This window comes from Montipora capricornis, chromosome 12 (genome assembly GCF_036669925.1).
Source record: "Montipora capricornis isolate CH-2021 chromosome 12, ASM3666992v2, whole genome shotgun sequence".
Lineage (NCBI taxonomy): Eukaryota > Metazoa > Cnidaria > Anthozoa > Scleractinia > Acroporidae > Montipora > Montipora capricornis.
In genome coordinates, this window is record NC_090894.1 from 26,410,008 (window position 1) to 26,427,507 (window position 17,500).

At 41.4% G+C, this 17,500-nt stretch overlaps 2 protein-coding genes across 4 annotated transcripts in view; both read left to right on the forward strand.

Moving 5' to 3' along the window:
- The window catches only part of LOC138026359 (exonuclease 1-like), a 20,346-nt gene extending 8,954 nt beyond the window's left edge, over positions 1-11,392 (forward strand). Inside the window, exons 8-13 of the mRNA XM_068873681.1 lie at positions 1,902-1,998; positions 2,722-3,146; positions 6,500-7,232; positions 8,188-8,224; positions 8,670-8,823; positions 10,564-11,392. Coding sequence (XP_068729782.1) covers positions 1,902-1,998; positions 2,722-3,146; positions 6,500-7,232; positions 8,188-8,224; positions 8,670-8,823; positions 10,564-10,579 — 1,462 coding nt within the window. The 3' untranslated portion in view covers positions 10,580-11,392. The remainder of the gene's footprint in view (positions 1-1,901; positions 1,999-2,721; positions 3,147-6,499; positions 7,233-8,187; positions 8,225-8,669; positions 8,824-10,563) is intronic.
- Positions 11,393-14,556: 3,164 nt separating this feature from the next.
- LOC138026990 (photoreceptor-specific nuclear receptor-like) overlaps positions 14,557-17,500 on the forward strand; it is a 17,861-nt gene continuing 14,917 nt past the window's right edge. The window contains exon 1 of one of the 3 annotated variants that reach the window (XR_011127381.1): positions 14,557-14,708. Coding sequence is in view for 1 of the 3 variants with exons in the window: in XM_068874473.1 (XP_068730574.1) it covers positions 14,633-14,708 (76 nt within the window). In the remaining 2 variants the exon portion in view is untranslated. The remainder of the gene's footprint in view (positions 14,709-17,500) is intronic. The other 2 variants (XR_011127380.1, XM_068874473.1) reach the window with 2 other exon arrangements.

A 17,500-nucleotide genomic window follows, 5' to 3' on the forward strand; every position in this document is an offset into this window, starting at 1 on the left:
GCAAAGGCACCAATTTCCCAGTTATTTTAGACCCTAAGTGTTTGATCTTGCCGGGGTTCGAACCCGCGTCCTCCTGCGTGACAGCCCGATGCTCAACCAACTGAGCCGCGAGTGCGCGGTAATGGTGAACTTGTATCAAAGACCTTAGGCTTCGCTTTTGCGGCAAACAGCAATCTGCCCATGGTAAAAGATCCACGAATTCCTGCTTTTTTTCCTCTTTCAAGTACATGTCCTTGCTCGATTCCGCGGCTTACAGGAAAAGAATGTATTTCTGCATCTTTTCTTTACGAGTTTGCTTTAGCTCAGGGGTGGCTCTGAGATTAGCCTGCATGACAGGCGCTCTATGAGCAAAGCGGGGCGAACGCGATATTTCGCGCGGAGCGCGACACGAGCGCGAAGCGCGAGACGAGGGGGAGAGAAAAATAAAGCTTTAGTTTTCTCTCCCCCTCGTCTCGCGCTTCGCGCTCGTGTCGCGCTCCGCGCGAAATATGGCTCATAAAGCGTCTGTCATGCAGGCTACTCTGAGATTGCCCGAGTCGTCATCAACAAAAATACATTTCTATTTCTTTGATATTTGGCGAACAGTAAATTTAAGCCTGTTGTTTGTATTTTCTGCAAGCGCAGAGCTTAGTGATCATCTTACATAAGCAGCAATGGTAACGTTATCAGAGTAAAACTTTTGAATCAGACATAGTTCGATGCTACCGTGGTTTGGATGAATCGTGACTTTTTAAGCCGCTACTTCAGGTCTTTAAAAGTACCTACCACCTCAACTAACTTTTTCGCCTTATTTATTCTGCTAAATCGTCCCAAATATAGAGCGACTTTGATATGACCTTGAAAAATAAACGTGAAAACAGAACGTAAACAAAAATGCAAAACATTTAATTGGCTTATCGAACAAAAACAAACGAGCGCGAATTTTCATTGGCTTAGTGAACACGGATGCAAACAACGTCATCTCTCCGTGGAACTTTCTGGAAAGTTTCCCTTTGACGTCTTTTGAAATGCAGTAATGTGATTGGGCAATCGAAATGTTTATTGCCCTTATTAGGAGATTCCTTGGCGGGAATAAGGAGAAGCTTTGTTTTCATCTTGCCAAACATTGCATGGTCTGTGAAACAAATTGCGAACACTTTTTCAAGGTCATACGAAAGTCGCTCTATTGTGTTGTTTCAAGATTTTTCTTTGAAAATTCACTTTCTTTATTCACTCTGAAAGACGGGAAAAGTGGTCATAGTTTGACCCATAAACGAGCAATGGAAGGGAATAGTTTCGATACCCGGGTTGACGTCACAAATTGCTTTGCATCGCTGTTTTCAAGGACGTCTATGACGTCACTTAGTATTAAACTCATTCCTCTTCCTTGCGCGGTCGTAGATCAAATAACAACCATTTTTCCACTTTTAGGAGCCTCTAAAACAGTGATTTTGAAGGAGTGAGTTTAGCAAACCAAAGAAATTAGTGTAAGTGAGAGAATTAGTGTAAGTGCAGAGAATTGTTTAGCGGAAGGAGTTTTGGAGGTTTTTTTGACTTTTTAAAGCTACGTTCAAATTTCTCTAAATCTGAGTTTCATCAAACTATGTCTGATTGTCTACCTAATCCCAGTTGTTTAAAGGCTACAACTAGACAACTTTATTCTGTGGATACATCATTATTCAGAGTATAAAATAGACTCCTCGTTAAACCGGCGATGGCCAAGGGTTTCACAGACGCCTGTGCCTAGAGTATGCATATTCACGGTTACGTCGTAATTAAATACTGACATCTTTGCGCAGGTTGAAACTGTAGCATAGTGACTTCTGCAAAAGATGAAGTTATCCAGCCTTTCAGTGAGCAATTGGGGCCCAGTTTGCAATGTGCACTTTAAAGTACCTTTTGAATCCTTAACCGAGTGGTAGAAAAATGTCCAGGGAGAAAGCCCTTGGTATAGCACTTGGAAACATCAATCCGATCACCGGTGAGGCGTTGGCGGAATTCAGCCCTCGTAAAACCAAGGTAATCACACCTCGTAGGGACCTGGGGCTCGTTTCTGCAAAATTCCGAAGACTTTTTTTGTCCGAAAAGTCGGTATCCGATCATTTTCCGATACAGCCGCCCCTCGTAAGCGAGGATTATCGGCGTTGTCGTTAGACGCACGACGATTTTTACGACTGTCACGATGGGTCCCCCTTGTATGCTCTTCTCCACGACTTACGTCAACATCACTCGCGTTTATCTTTAAAACTGACCAAACAAAAACCATTTGGTAATATACGCTCCGCTCATTGGAAAAAGCTGGTCTATTCTCATGGTTTTGGGATTCCAGTTAGGGGCTCTTTCTGTCTTTCAATTGTAAAGACTGGAGACTGTGACACACGAAATGGGCCCGAAATTTTTTTGGGTGTTTGCAAAACTTTTGCCAGGGTTTTAAGATCCGCGACAACTCAAGTAATTCCCTTTTTGAGAAGGGAATCTGCTTTGTTGCCGACAGATAGAAATTTAGCGACAACTTAATGTACACTGTAATTGTCGTTATTCTGTGTGTTGAGTGCCTGCTTTGAGTCGACAACTTTTAGTCATTAAAAGCAGGTTTCGACAACTTTAGTCTATATAGTCCATTGTAAAGATTCACGTTCAATAACTATCCTAAACTTCAAGCATTTTGTGCATGGGGTGGGGCTGTTTTAAAGGGGATATTGTGATGTGCCTTAAAAAATCTCATTTTTTGGTCTCTTCTAGATCGTGGATCTGGCATCCAGCGATAAACCCATTGACAGCTCTGATTCCCTCACCCCAACTCCCACCTCTTCTTTTGGTCACTCGGTCATAAGCAAGAAAGGGAAGACTGGATACGACGTGCAGAAAAGCCTCTCTGGGCTGATGTTAAATTCACAGCCATCCGCTAACACTAAGAAGCCTTTCGCGCCACCAGGAAAGAAAAGAAAAGTTGAAGAAGACAATCTTGATGATGAATCGCTTTTTGACATGTACACAGCTGTTAAAACAAGGCCGAAGAGTTTCTCTTGTAGTTTGACTGAGAATCATCAACGCAAAGCATCGAGCACGTTCGTGGGGCGTGGACTGACCAAGAGGTCAAAATTCAGAAATCCTTTCAAAGTGGGCGATCAAGGCGGCGACCAAAACGAGAAGGGAGAGATAAGTAGGTAGGTGATTGTCACGGAGAGCCATGAGATCAAAGAATTGTGGCGCGGAAATCCGGGACGCGCGGGCCTACCCGCGGGAACACGTGGGAGCTAGGCAGGGTTTTTTGGGAAGAAAGCATTCTGTGGTATCAGTCTTAACAGTTTTGAGAGAAAACCAAACTCGTCTTTGAAAGACGAGGCGACAGTGGTCAAGGTAAGGCTTGATCTCAACTCGCAGAAGGTTTTGTTAAATTTTGGTTTATAGGGTGACGTAAGGAACAACATAACTATGAGCAGATCGATGTTGACACTTGTAACGCAAGCATAAATAGTCATAGTTAGTAGCTAGTACTCCGATTTGGAATATTGAATGTAACTTAGCAAAGTTACAGTTCAGAGACCTGACGTTTACACCGTTAGAAGAGTCCTTTTATAGAGACGATAATCAGTTGCGATCTTTGACACCAATGAAATGTAGGTATGTGTCAGGCAAAAAGGCCGCCCATCATCACGGTTCAAAGGAGCATGAGGTGAATGAATGTTCCATGCCTCCAAACAAAGATGCTGATGGTCTGAACCACCTGTTGGTAGTGATAATTTTAGAATTATCCCAACCTATGATAAGGTTGGTCAAGCAGGGATGTTCGGACAAAGCAAAGTTTTCCTTTTTGCGAAGAAAATTCGATTTCTGGTGCTCCTTTAAATGTGTACCAAACTGGCGTTTGGTTTGTCCGATATATACTCGTTCACAGTCATTGCAAGGGTTACAATAAACGGAGTCGGTTTATTGCTCACATTTTACGCGATCCTTTGGTTTTGAGAAGATAAGAGCCAACGTCCGAAAAGGCTTTTGAGCAACTTTGACGTTGTGGCTACACAAAATACGTTTAATGGGCTCTTTAACCCCTCGGACGTACAGGATAACCGCGAAACCCGAATATTTTTCCGTGCGCGCCGAAGCGTTACAAAAGCTGGTAACAGTTTTTAAGCAGTTATGGAGGAAGGACTTTGGATAGCCATTTGCCTTCAGAACATTGAGCTCGTATTCTCGCTCTTTAACCTTAGAACCACTTGAGGATGGAAGGCATTCCAACTCGTGAGCAAGGTTGTGGACACGGATCTTTTATGGCAGATCGGATGGTGAACCAACGCACACGGACAAATATCTCGCTTTTCACTCACACCACGCGATCTGCCATAAAACATCCGCGACCACAACCTTGCTCACGAGTGCCTCCTGCCTTCCATCCTCAAGTGATTCTAAGGTTAAAACGCGAGAATACGAGCTCAACGTTCTGAAGGCAAATGGCTATCCAAAGTCCTTCCTCCATAACTGCTTAAAAACTGTTACCAGCTTTTGCAACGCTTAATCGGCGCACACGGAAAAATATTCGGGTTTCGCGGTTATCTTGTACGTCCGAGGGGTTAAAGAGGCCATTAAACGTATTTTGTTTAGCCACAACGTCAAAGTTGCTCAAAAGCCTTTTCGGACGTTGGCTCATATCTTCTCAAAATCAATGGATCGTATAAAATGTGAGCAATAAACCGACTTTGTTTATTGTAACCCTCGCAATGACTGTGAACGAGTATATATCGGACAAACCAAACGCCAGTTTCGTACACGTTTAAAGGAGCACCAGAAAGCGATTTTTCTTTGCAAAAATGAAAATTTTGCTTTGTCCGAACATCCCTGCTTGACCAACCTTATCATAGGTAGGGGTGTAACGATTCATGTTCCTTTCGATTCGATTCGATTCGATTTCGATTATTGCCTTTCGGTTTCGATTATTTCGATTCGATTATGCAAAATATTAATGATTTTTAATTCTTGCAAGATGATACATAATGTAAACAACATACAACCCTAAACTCTCAGTGTCCTTTGCAATGAAAACTCCAATAGACTTCGTTATTGCCGTTGCTCTGTTGCCCGACCGCGGCAACTTATTCTCCAGAACATCCTGAATTTTTGACTGTCCAGTTTCAGTACTGTTTTTGGTACCCGGCGAAGTTTTTGTCGTCTTTGACTGCAACACTTCTGACTTTTCATCAATGCTGTGTTGACTTTTTTAAGTGTGCGCTCATGCTTGAGGTCGAACCGGCACAATACGTGAAAGTTGCGAAGTAAATTTTGCAGATAGTTTTAGACTTGTCTGTTGTTCCGTCTTCAGTCGGAAAACCATAATATTTCTACACTGCGGATCGAAAAGAAGCAGGCGGATTCACAATCGCTTGGTCATTCGTCGCCATGTTTGAGAACGTGACAATGAACACGCACATGGTTTGCCTTATTGGAAATTCTCAAGGGGTGGTAGAGGGGTAACATTTTTACCAAGCAACATGGCGCAAGAACTGCAAGTTAGCGTCTTTGATCGATTGTCAATGAAAAACGCACATCTTATTGAGATCTGGATTCAAAGTTTACAATATAATGACTCACTGAGGGCACTTTTGGAAAGGTATGCAAAAAATCGAACCAAAATCGAAACGTGGAATCAAATAATCGTGAATCGAACCGAACGGTCATAATCGCGATTAATCGAGAATTCGATTAATCGTTACACCCCTAATCATAGGTTGGGATAATTCTAAAATTATCACAGTGACTACCAACAGGTGGTACCGTGAGCGTCTTTGTTGGAGGAATGGCACATTAATTCCGCTCACATTCCATTGAACCGTGATGAAGGCTGACTTTTGCCTGACACATACTTACAACTCATTAGTGCAAAGGTCGCTAATTAGCATCTCTATGAAAGGACTCTTCCAACGGTTTTTCTTCACCCCTGATGAAGACATTTGCTAAGTGTCGAAACGTTAGGTCTCTGAATTGTAACTTTGTTAACTTACTTTTAATTCCAAACCGGAGTAGGTACAAACTATGACTGATTGTACATCTGCTTGCCGTGTGAACTGTAACTTTCTTTCCAATTGACATACGCAAGCGCAGAGAGATGACCGTAGAGTCTTTGAAATGTAACTTTTTAAGCTACATTCAAATTTCTCCTAACCGGACCAGAGTAGAATCAAACTATGTCTGATTGTCAATCTGGTTGCAATGGGAGCCGTAACTTTCAGGATTGGACACTATTTACTTGCATTTCCTCTGACACCCAAAGCAACTGACTCCAAGGGCTTATGCCTTGTGGAACTCGCTGTTTTAACACTAGTCACCTTGTCATATCAGCGTAAGACAATGGAAAAGATTCCTTTTTTCTTTAATTGACCACCATTCAAAATGGGGGTCGACAAGGGAAGATAGTGTCCTGCATACCGAAAGCGGGATAGCTAACGAAGGAACATGTTATAACCCTTGTGATATTTCTCTTGGCTATTGTACTGGAATGATAAACAGCCACGTTTTTTTTTCAAAGGTATTTTAATCTAAATGGAAACCAAGAATCGCCGAAATCTCCTCCAGGTGAAAGCAAAGAGAAGTTGCAGGAGGATGAGCTTGGTGGCTTGGATGCCGAGCCGGATAATGACGATACAGACGCGACAAGTACAAGTGAACCCGGTGCTGTTCTCGCTGTGTTAAAGGAAACAACAGAGGGAGATTTGTATGTGAGCGAATTTGGGAATCATGTTGATTGTGAAAAGAGTGATCTTCAAGACAAGGAGAACAAGCTCCTTGCTTGCAATGATGTTTTTGACAACAGCCAAGTCAATTCCGTTGCAACAACCGAAGTTTTACGACACGAAGAAATGGCAACTGACAAAATGGACCCTTGTATAAGAACACCAATATCTCAAGAAAAGATACGAAAGCAAGGCGTTTTGACAAGTCTTTCTTTTAATGTACGTGGGTCAGAAACTTGTGCGATGGCCGCGCGCTCTGGACAAACAGGTCTAAATGAGCTTTTCGGCTACAAAACGTCGTTCAAGAAAAGGCACTTTAGTGATCAGGTTTCTGATGGCACTCGAGGGAATGCAAGTGGGGTCCCTGTGAAACCTGATGACGTCATAGATGTCGACAGTGGATATCTGTCTGATACAGAGATGAGTACAGACAGTGAAACACCTACACCGTCCACTGTTGTACGCCTAACTGCACCTCCCTCGGTAGGAAAGGTGCTTTTTCGGCAGGGCAGTGCTGCTGGTACCAAGGTAAGCTTTTGTTGTTTGGTCAGTCTTACAACGAAGCAAGCTCGTTTCCAGCGGAGAGAAGCTCTGGGAACGAGTTTGTCTACGCAAGAACCTCCTCCTGAACACGACAGAGCTGTGGCCTATACCAATCCAATGAAATTAGATTTTGTAAAGACCTGAATGGTATCAGGGATATTAAGGGGGGATTGCGGATAAACTAGCTGCAACTGGCGAAAGGAGACCTAAAAATTCAAAGTCCTTGGTAAGATTCGAGCCTAAGTCTTCCGTAACACCGGACGGATTCTCTACCCATTGAGCTACAGGAATAACTGTGGAGCTGGAACATTTGTCTACGTTGTGAATGGACATTGTTCCGCTGATCTGAAGGTTCTACAAAGTCATACGCCTCAAGTTTGTAATGCGCCTTCTCACAAGCGTACGACGGGAATCTTCTCACGGGTTGCATCTTGTTAACGGTATAATGCGCTTTCACACGGGCACATTAAGACGTTAACATTAAACACTTAATGACTGGTCCCGAGAGAAACAGTTCATTTTTTTCCCGAAAATCTCAATCTTTCCCCGAGGCGCAGCCGAGGGAAACATTGAGATTCGAGGGAAACAAAATGAACTGTTTTCCCGAGGGACCAGTCATTAAGTGATTTGTTATATAGCATAAAAAGAAAAACGTGCAACGGCAACAGCAACAGCGGTCTTCGGTCAACATTCGCGGGTAACAGTGCACTGTTACCCTCTGATGTCATAGATTTTGCACTGTTGCCCGCTCAGAAACTTTTGGCGGGAAGCAGTTTTATTGTTAGATGTCATGTGACCTCGAAGTAACCAATGAGAGCGCGCGCTGCGGGGGGGGGGAGGGGGGGAAACTCAGCTATATAACAACAATAGTTGTTTGAGGAATTGTGGGTTGTTAAGGGTTTTTTCCAACCGCTTTCACTTTCTTTGTTTTCTATGACAGACGATGAAGAAACAGATTCAATTGAAGTCCAAAGCAGGTAATGCCTTTTTTTCCTCACTGATTTAGTCAGAGCATTTTTATTAATCCCGTTTTTTTCCAGCGCACGACAAAGCCCTCTTGGCCAGTTGTACGGTGGCTCATAAGGGGCAAAACACTTCCCGAAAACCCAAAACACTTGCAGAAATCTCAAAGCAAATCCAGAAATTGAAAACACCTGCAGAAATCACAAAACACGTGCGATTTAAAATGAAATGCAGAAAGTAGTTTGCAGGTGCCATTTGTAATCGCAGCGCTTTCCCTTAGTTGATTTTAAGACCGTGAATGTTGATCCGACATTTAGACCATTGGTGTTGGTCCGGCCAAGGTCTGAAACCTTCCCACAACGAAGTCAGGTGCCCATTCTCCCGAACTTTTTTTGCAAACAGCTTCTTTGCTATAAAGAGAAAGTCTCCTAAAACCTTTTTTACCTTTTTTTTTTTTAGGGAGTCGAACTTCTGGTCTGGGAAGATGTCGAGCCATTGGACTCTCCAAGAAGAAATCGAAATCAAACAGCAGTTCTCAGGACTCGTCTCAAACGTCGACTGCAAATTCGACTTTGTTCAGTTATTTTGAATTTGACAAACGAAAGAAACCAAAGTGAGTGAATTAGGCGAAGAAAATTGAACCGTACTCTTTCGTATTCTCGATCATTCTCTCGATCAAGCTCCGCGCCTCGTGCATAAATTAAGACTAACTGAAGGGGAAATCACCTACAAGCGTCGCTTTCGGTCAGTGTAAAATGCTAGCCAATTTTTGCCATCAAAAAGACTGAGTGACGTTTTCAACATGTTTCTGTTTTATTGTTTAAATTTCATTTTTTATGAATATGACGATATTTACGCAAGCACTGCACCCTTACTCAGTCAAATAATCAAATAATAACTGTCAATTGCAGAGAATTCGTTCATCCCGAAAACCGAATGCTCCCCAAACTGAAAACGAGTGTTCCAACTATTGTATGCAATAGAAAATGGCTGATTTTCTCGGAAATAAACATTGATGACGGTAATATATTTATGGTTTGTTCCCTCATGTATTTTTTCGAAACCATCTTGATTATTCGTACACTCCGCTTGCAAATCGGAAAGTTGACTACTAGCTGGCCGATATCATGAGGATTATTTTTTGGGTGTCAATTTTTTATGACCGTTACCATGGCAACATCACATTTTATGGCAGGCAGATTTATTTCTATTTTTGGCCTAAATTCCCTAATATTTATACTTTCCTTCGGTTGATTTTTTTTTATTTTTTGCCATGCTATGGAAATGATATTGCGTGACATTTTGAAGTGGTAAAAAGTTAAGGTCGCTTGGACGGTTTTGCCAATATTCTGTAATTTGTCATTTTTCAAAATAAATTCGATTAGCTTCGACAGATTTTAACAAATATAGGGTATTTGATAGGAACTGTACGTGGCTAGAACTGAGCCAATTAAAAAGAATACCGAAGGGAACGCGAGAATATCAGCAGTTAATTTTACAGATTTGGTCACGCAGACGTCACGAAAATCAGAAAAACACGCGCGATTAAGGCTTTACGCGGCATGCTAGTGCGACTAAAACTCTAGGGAGCCCTCCTTAACACAGGGCAAAGGAAACTCCCGTTCAATTCAACTAGATACAAGCAATTGCAAAAAGGTTGACACACTGAAAGACCGTTTACACGACAGAGAAATCTGGTCCGGACCATAAATTTTGTAAAGAAACACTGGCGTTTCTGCAGGGCCATAGGCGCCTATGGCCCTGTAGAAACTCCAGTGTTTCTTTACAAAAGTTATGGGTCCGTACCGCTGTTTTGGCGGGTCCGGACCAAATTTCTCTGTCGTGTAAACTGCCTTTGAATCGAAAATTCACCTCTTCTCCCTAAAACCCCTCTTCCAGTTCATAAGAAAAGTCCCAACACCCCTCCCTCCCCTCGGACCCCCTTTTTCAATGTTGATACCCTTTAGTTTGAATGGCAAATGCAGATGGGAACAACTTTGCTTGGGCGGGAAGGGGGGTTGGGGATACGCTGACTTGAATAACACGCATTGTACGTTTATTAACAGTGAGTGTCTCAACTGGTTTTTGCAATTGCTTGTAGGGTTTTGCGGAGGGGGAGGGTGGGGATTTTCTGTTGTACTTGATCGCATAAGTGATAACTATTAAAATGTACCAGGGTGAATTTCCCACGGTAGAATCGATTACAGGTAAAAACGTAATTTTACCTTGGTGGACTTCACATTTATTCAGGGAAATTGCCTCGAGTAACCACAGCTGTGATTTTCAGGTGTATTTTAGGTTACCTTTTCTTTTTGGAAACTTTTACGACATGCATTCTCTTTTTGTTTTTCAGACTACAGAATAACTGAGCCGTCATCTGGCACTATTTCTTCAAAGATTAACCGCAAAACTCAATGGAACCCATAATTTAATTCCGAACTTGATTAGCGATATTCATGATATTTTCATGTCTGTTGCACGCACACACGAATTTGAACATCTTTTTATTTTGACTGTATATGGAAAAGAACGATTTTGTGCCTAAAGATTTGTTGTTAGGGTTTTTTTTTTACACAACCGAAGACAACTGTGGACCACAATGCGATTTTAAGGTTTTAAGGCGATGCTCTACGAAACGCCGCGTATAAGTCCGTGTGTATGTTAAAGGGAACCTCTAATTCAACAAAAAAAAAAAAACTAACTCACAGGAAAGAAATAAGGTTTTTAGTCAAATCAGTCAAAATTATTTTATAAGAAAGCGTTTGTATCCTAAAGAAATAAGGTTTAGAATCGCCTGTTTTTGTTTTCAAATTTCTCGGGCGCCGCCATCTTAAACAATTGTGACGTGTTACGGTTGTCGTATTGTTATTAGACAAAAGCTCTTTGTGTCGGAGCAATACAGCAACCGTAACACGTCACAATTATTCAAGATGGCGGCGTCCGTGAAATGTGAAAATTAAAAATAATCGATTTTGAAACAATTTTTTAAAAACAGATTTCGAGCAGATGTGTTTGGAAACATAATTTCTTTCGGTTTAAACTTATTCTGTAGTGAAAGTGGAGGTTCCGGCCTAAAGCTGGTGAGGGATTCTTCGTTTTTGCAGCAAAAGATTTTATGCGTGTATGTTTTAGTTAGGGGTAGTAATTGAAGTCATGAAAATAAAAGCCAAAGTTTATGTTAATCAAGCGATGGCGTGAATGTGTCATTTAAAGGTCTATGGATCGGAATATTCTTATGTTCTTAGGCGAAAACTTTATGGAGGAGATTTTAAACATTCCTTGGAAATTGCATAAAAAAATCTAATGATTTCTTTGCAGAGAGAGAATTCCAAATTCTATGCGACAAGTTTTCTCCCAAAGATATTGCCGATGACTTGGTGATATTGTGTCCCTCCAAACAGTACTTTTGAACAAGAATGACATCATAGATCCTGTAGAAATACATATGTAAGCGGAATCGTTCCTTGGAACCTACGCTTTCAGTGCCCCTGTGATAAAAAAAAAATCACTTCCTTTTTTTCTTCAAATTTTGAAAGTGTGTTTGCTTAACGCCTGACTGGCAGAATTTTGAGCTTTGGCTTTTATCCAAAGGCCGTTTACTTTGAGTGTAGGTTTGAATTTCGCAGTCCGCCATTACTCACGTTCAACACCGACGGATTGGACCTCAGAGGGTTGGGTCCAGGGAAAAGTGACGTCAAAGGCTTTCAGCGTGTGAATATGCAAAACGCATCCCAGAGGGATACGGGGTGGGGAGATGAAAGATCCCCGGGTCTGGCCGGCCAGTCTTGGCACAAGAAAAACTCCCTTATACTTCAGGCAAAGAAATTCATTCTTAATATTTAAATTTTTGTTCTGTTGTCATCACCGCAAATAAGACTAAACTAAAAGAATCACGGCGAGTGTTGTCGGACTTGCTGGAGTCTTCACGTGAGTGAAAATCAGAATAGGAGCGTAAAGATAAATCCTTTATTAAAAACACAACTCGCAGCTTTACGGCTGAATTACATGTGTTATGAAAATACACCATTAAAAAATATTATCGTGGAATTTATATTTGTTGTTTATTTGAGAAATGCAATATAAAAGAAACCTTTTGGTCTTGATATTAGGCAGAGGTCAGAGGACATTCGCTTGTTCCTTAGACTGTATCGTGTGTCGTTGAGCGCAGGCAACAGTCCAGCCAGTTTATGATGGCCATTACTTGCGATAATCTGATCAAATAGAGTAATACACATTACAGTGTTCTCGCCTTTCAAAAAGTGACGTCATATTGGCATCTCCTAGCACTTCTCTATACGAAAGTTCTGGATACACAATCCGTTTAGGGCTCGCTTCTGTACCCTTTCACTCTGATCAGACAAATAGCCCGGCAGGCTAGCATGAAATGCTTGCGAGGCGTATTCTAAGTCAGAGCGTATACAAGCACAGTAAAATTGAATGAGAGATACACGGTCAATACCGGCGCGCTTATGTTGTTTGAGCAAATAAATACGCTGAGCCTGCTTTCTCGGTGATATTATCTTACATGATCATTCCACTTTAGATCATCTCTTAGTTTAACGCCTGGTACTTTAGCTTATTTAACAGTTTCAAAGGTGTTAGTATTGACCTCAAGTGCAGGAATGTCTACGTTTGCTTTTCTGCGATAATCTATACGGAGTTCCTTGCACCTAAGTGAGTTCAGTTTGAATTTGTTGGCGTTTGACAGTTTACATGTAGGATATGGTCCACTATGGCCTGTAAATTACTTACGCTAAACTTTGGAACAATTTCCGATACCGTGGTATCATCAGCAAATTTCCGCATGACCGATAAAGAGTTATCCGTAGTAGTGAGTTCATTTATCGTGACCAAAAAGAGCCACGAGCCAATTTGGGTATCCGGTGGAATCCCGGCGGGGCTGGGGTAAACTCTGAGAAAAATGACATGTTGGGATCTCTCAGGCAAAAAATCCACACCCCAGTTGACAACGGTGGGTTTAACTCCTAGACTATAAAGTTTGGCGACCAGTAAATTATGCTCTACTGAGATCAAAAGCCTTTCTATAGTCCAGGAGCGCTCCCCTGACATGGGAGCCAGTTCTATCTGTTGCCAAGCCAGTTGTGCAGCATACAAAGGGAAAGCAAACGTTAATCTGGTGTTCAGATCTCTTGCGGCGAGCGAAGGCGAGCTCGCCTTCGCTCGCCAAAACAAACCCCTCGGCGACTTTGGACAACGTGGAATTTTGGGATATGGGCCTCAGGTCTTTGTTGAAATCTTCGATAGAGCTGCCTTTGGGGACTGGTGCGACATCCGCTACCTTCCAAATACGCGGGAGTTTAGATTCTCGAAATGACTGATTTAAAACTTCGGTAATCGCTGGGACTAGAATATCTGAGAACTCCTTTAACACCCAGTTTGGTAGGCCGTCGGGCCCCCCAGCTCTTGATGTGCTGTTCTTAATTGCTTAGCCGTGTTGTAACAGAGCGGGCCACCGTCACCATTATAGACATTATAGCCTCCTCGTCTTCACGTAACACGAAGGCGCACCAGACAAGGGAGTGTAGAAGACCACGAAGGATGCCTCAGTCCTCTCTCCCGGAAGGCCACTGAAAGGGAGGCCAAACAATTGGCTTCCATTCCAGTTATCTCCTCAAACCCCTTGGAAAGGGATCGGAAAATAGAAAAAAAAAAAAAAAAATTAAAGCAAACAGTCCTCCTGAGACGGCGATCTAACGCAACTTCAATCATATACTGATATCGAGCGTTAACATTTGATCTCAAAAGTAAAAGAAAATCTGACATTTATTTTGGAAACTCGGCTGAAAAGCTCGAAAGTTGTATTATGACAGTTTGATATTTGAAACTGTTTGAAGCTGAAACATTGAAACAGTGCCATCTGCTATTGTAGCCTCACAAATATCCGTTCGAAAATTAACTGCCCTACAATTAAATACGTGAAATGAAAATTTAGATAACCTTTAAAGAAGTTGAGTATTGGATAGCATGTACTTAACAATATTACCATAGGAAAGGGCTTTAAACAGACATCCCAGCTGTCGGTAACTCATTGTTGAAATTGATTGCTCATCGACATTTTATCTCGTGACCGGTCCTAAATAATTCAAATTTCGCTTGAAAATGTCACGCGCATTTTGCCCACTTCGCAATGCCTAGTGAAGTCACTATATATCCGCTTTTAAAATAAATGTTAATGTCTCTCATTTGAAAAGTGCAATAAATACATGCGACAGTGCTGTTTGTCAAATGTCAAGTTCCCAGTGTTTCTCTGTAGGGAGAGAGTCACTGTGGGCGGGACTTCAGTCATTCACAAATTTATGACAGGATACACGATGATGTCATATCAGGGAATAAACAAACGAGTCACTTCGAAAGTGGCTTTCACTTCGCTTCAGTCACTCGCTAAAGCTTCGCTCCGCGCTATGGAAGACGCTGAGCCTGAAAGCGCTAATTCATCTGACAAAAGCCAAAAGAAAAAACGTGTTCTTGAAGATAAAGGTATGTCACATTTTCTCATAAGCATAAATTGAGAATTGTAGCTCCTTCAAAGTCAGGTCCAAAGGAGCTTCAATGCGGTCAGAACTGCTGTTGCGTGTCGTTCCCAACCCTTGCTGGTTTCAATATTTTGTCGATCAGAGGAGACTTCGTAGAGAATTTCAATTCATTTTCAATTACAGAAAACTAGCAAGGAGTATCTATAATTTAAGGTCTCTGAAAGGAGGAGAATTACTTTGGCTTAGAGCGAGAATTATGGTGGAATTAACAGCTAGACAGTAACCGCGGTCGGCTCTTCATGTCACACACAACAAAGACGACATTCTACGGAAATCAAATGTTTGAAATGTGATAATGAATGCAAAACACTGTGAAACGCATGTGACTCAGGAAGAATTATAATCCTCTTTTGACCAAAATCAATGGCTTTCCTTCAATGGAACGACTTCCTCTCAAAATGGCCTGATTTAACTTTTCGGCTGTATTGTACATGCATGGCCCAGTCGTTTTTTGCCGCGTGGAATACTGAATGTCAATGTTTTGGGCCGAAAATTTTCACATTTTCCACGGGCTGATTTGCCGGACTGAGTTCGGATACTCTCCATCAAACGCAGTCCTTAATCGTAACCCGTCATCGTCTGAATCAAGGATGAGGAATTTTATAGTAAAGTAAATTTACTTTCGGCAAAGCTTTCGGAAGTGGTGAACTACTTGAGGTCGTGCATGCTAGTCAGTTGTAAATTTATACGCAAAAAAATTCACTCGAAGTCGCTCTTTGTGAGTAATTTAGTTACTTTCGTCGCAGTTCAGTTCCAATGGCTCGATATTTATCATAACTTTGCTTCATATTTAAGCTGAAACATCACCAAATTGAGAAACGCTGTATTTTTCGGTTGCTGACCTTACATTAATAGCTGCCTTTGGTTTTGCCTTTGGCAGCGGTAGTCTGGCGCTGAAAGACGGTGGAGTTACTGGATTATTTTTATCTGTATAAGAAACCTATTTTGACATCTCTAAAATAAAAGCAATTTAACTTTGTGAGTTCGGTCGAATGAATACATATGCCTAAATTTTGGCTTTAAAAGACCTTTTCAATAAATGGCCACATCTTTGGACAATTTATAACAGTCGCCAAATTATGGTCTAGCAACGTTTCAATGTTGCTTGCGTTTGTCTTGTTTTTAGCAAGGGAATCAATTTTCGTAGGCTTAGCAAGGACAATTTACATTTTTAACAAGCTAAGTTAACGAGGATTTGTAGCATTGAAATGCCAGGTACTCAGTTATTTGACGAAAACGGCCATCGCTTCTAGTATTACTGATACATGGCGTTGTGTTTTGGCGGGAAAGTTCTCTGAGCTATCTCGACTCAAACAATTCTATTTTAAAGATATTCGCACAGTTTGCACAACGTAAGGTCTCCAAAGGCGCGTCCCGGGTGTTTTTTTGGCGGATTGTAGTGTTTTCTTAAACAATTTTTTATCGTGGAATAAGGGATGCCATATTGTAGCTAAATTCATGGAAGCGAAATAAATGCGAGGTGAATTGGCCCTCGGGGAACATTTGCTCTTGCAGAAGATAATCTTGCAAAACAGAGAGCGAAAATGAAGAACTGGAACGCCGCGAAGTGTTCTATATCGTGTTTTGTTTCAAAACAGATTAAGAAATTGAACAAACAGTTTAGCTTGCAAAAGTTCTATTTTTCAGAATGACGGCTTCTCACGGGTAAAACTCCTGACTCAGACACTTTGTTGGAGGCTGGCCAGACGTTAGCGCAAACAAGTTCCGCTCTTGCTCATTTATCTCCTAAAATTTGAGATAAGTACATTACGCGTATTATATCGTCACGAAAAAGAACTGAACACAATTATTTGGAGGAAATAAGAAAAAAAAAAGGAGAAATTGACTTTGACTTTTCAAATAAGTGACTTTGCAGCGGTTTAAAATGTAATAAAAAATGGAAAAGTATGGAGTTTTGCAAAGTACAAAATATGGTCAGTTTTGTTAATGAAGAGCATATTTCAATTTCGAATTACATGTAAGCTGTCGCCACTCTTCGTTGCCATCCTATCACTGAAGGCCAAGGTTCGTTTCGAAGCGAAATTTGGACTTTCGAATGCTCCAGACACGTCAACGTTTCTTTGCGCTGGTTGTTTTACTATATTTACGAATATCTCCTTGAAGCTTGCTCTTCTATCTAATAACTGATTCAGTTTTTAACTCTACAGTCGGGCCAGACGATTTTCCTTGATTAGCACATTCTGCACTAAACAAGACGGCGGATACCCTGAGACAATTTTTCCCACTTTCACTGGCCAAGTGTGCGGCAGAAAGACGTTTTTTTTTTACAGTTAGGTCGAGTTGAGTGTGATTGCTTTCCGCCTTATGGAAGTGTTCTTGTTAAAGTTTTATACTCTTGTTCACAAAGTGGCTAAGGTTTGATTTTTTCACCCATTGTCAATCCAAAGAAGAAAGGTGTTCTTAAATTTTCTTTTTGACCAAAGCGGCAAGGCCGAGGTTAACCCATGTGCTAAAATATTTTATACTAATTTTCCGACTTTTGGACGGTAAGCAGTCCGTATTTTTCTCCATTCCGGCAGTGAATTGTTTCGATTTTCAAAGATTGTTGGATTTTTACTTCGACATACGCAACTTAATATTGCTAAATGGTAATTTTTCGAATTCTGAATATCTAAAATGCTTCACCAGTGGCAGGGCTGCGAAGATTCGTGGAACATTTTTTTAATGGAAAGCAAATGTGGTCATCTCTTCCGATATTTACTGTAAACGTAAATT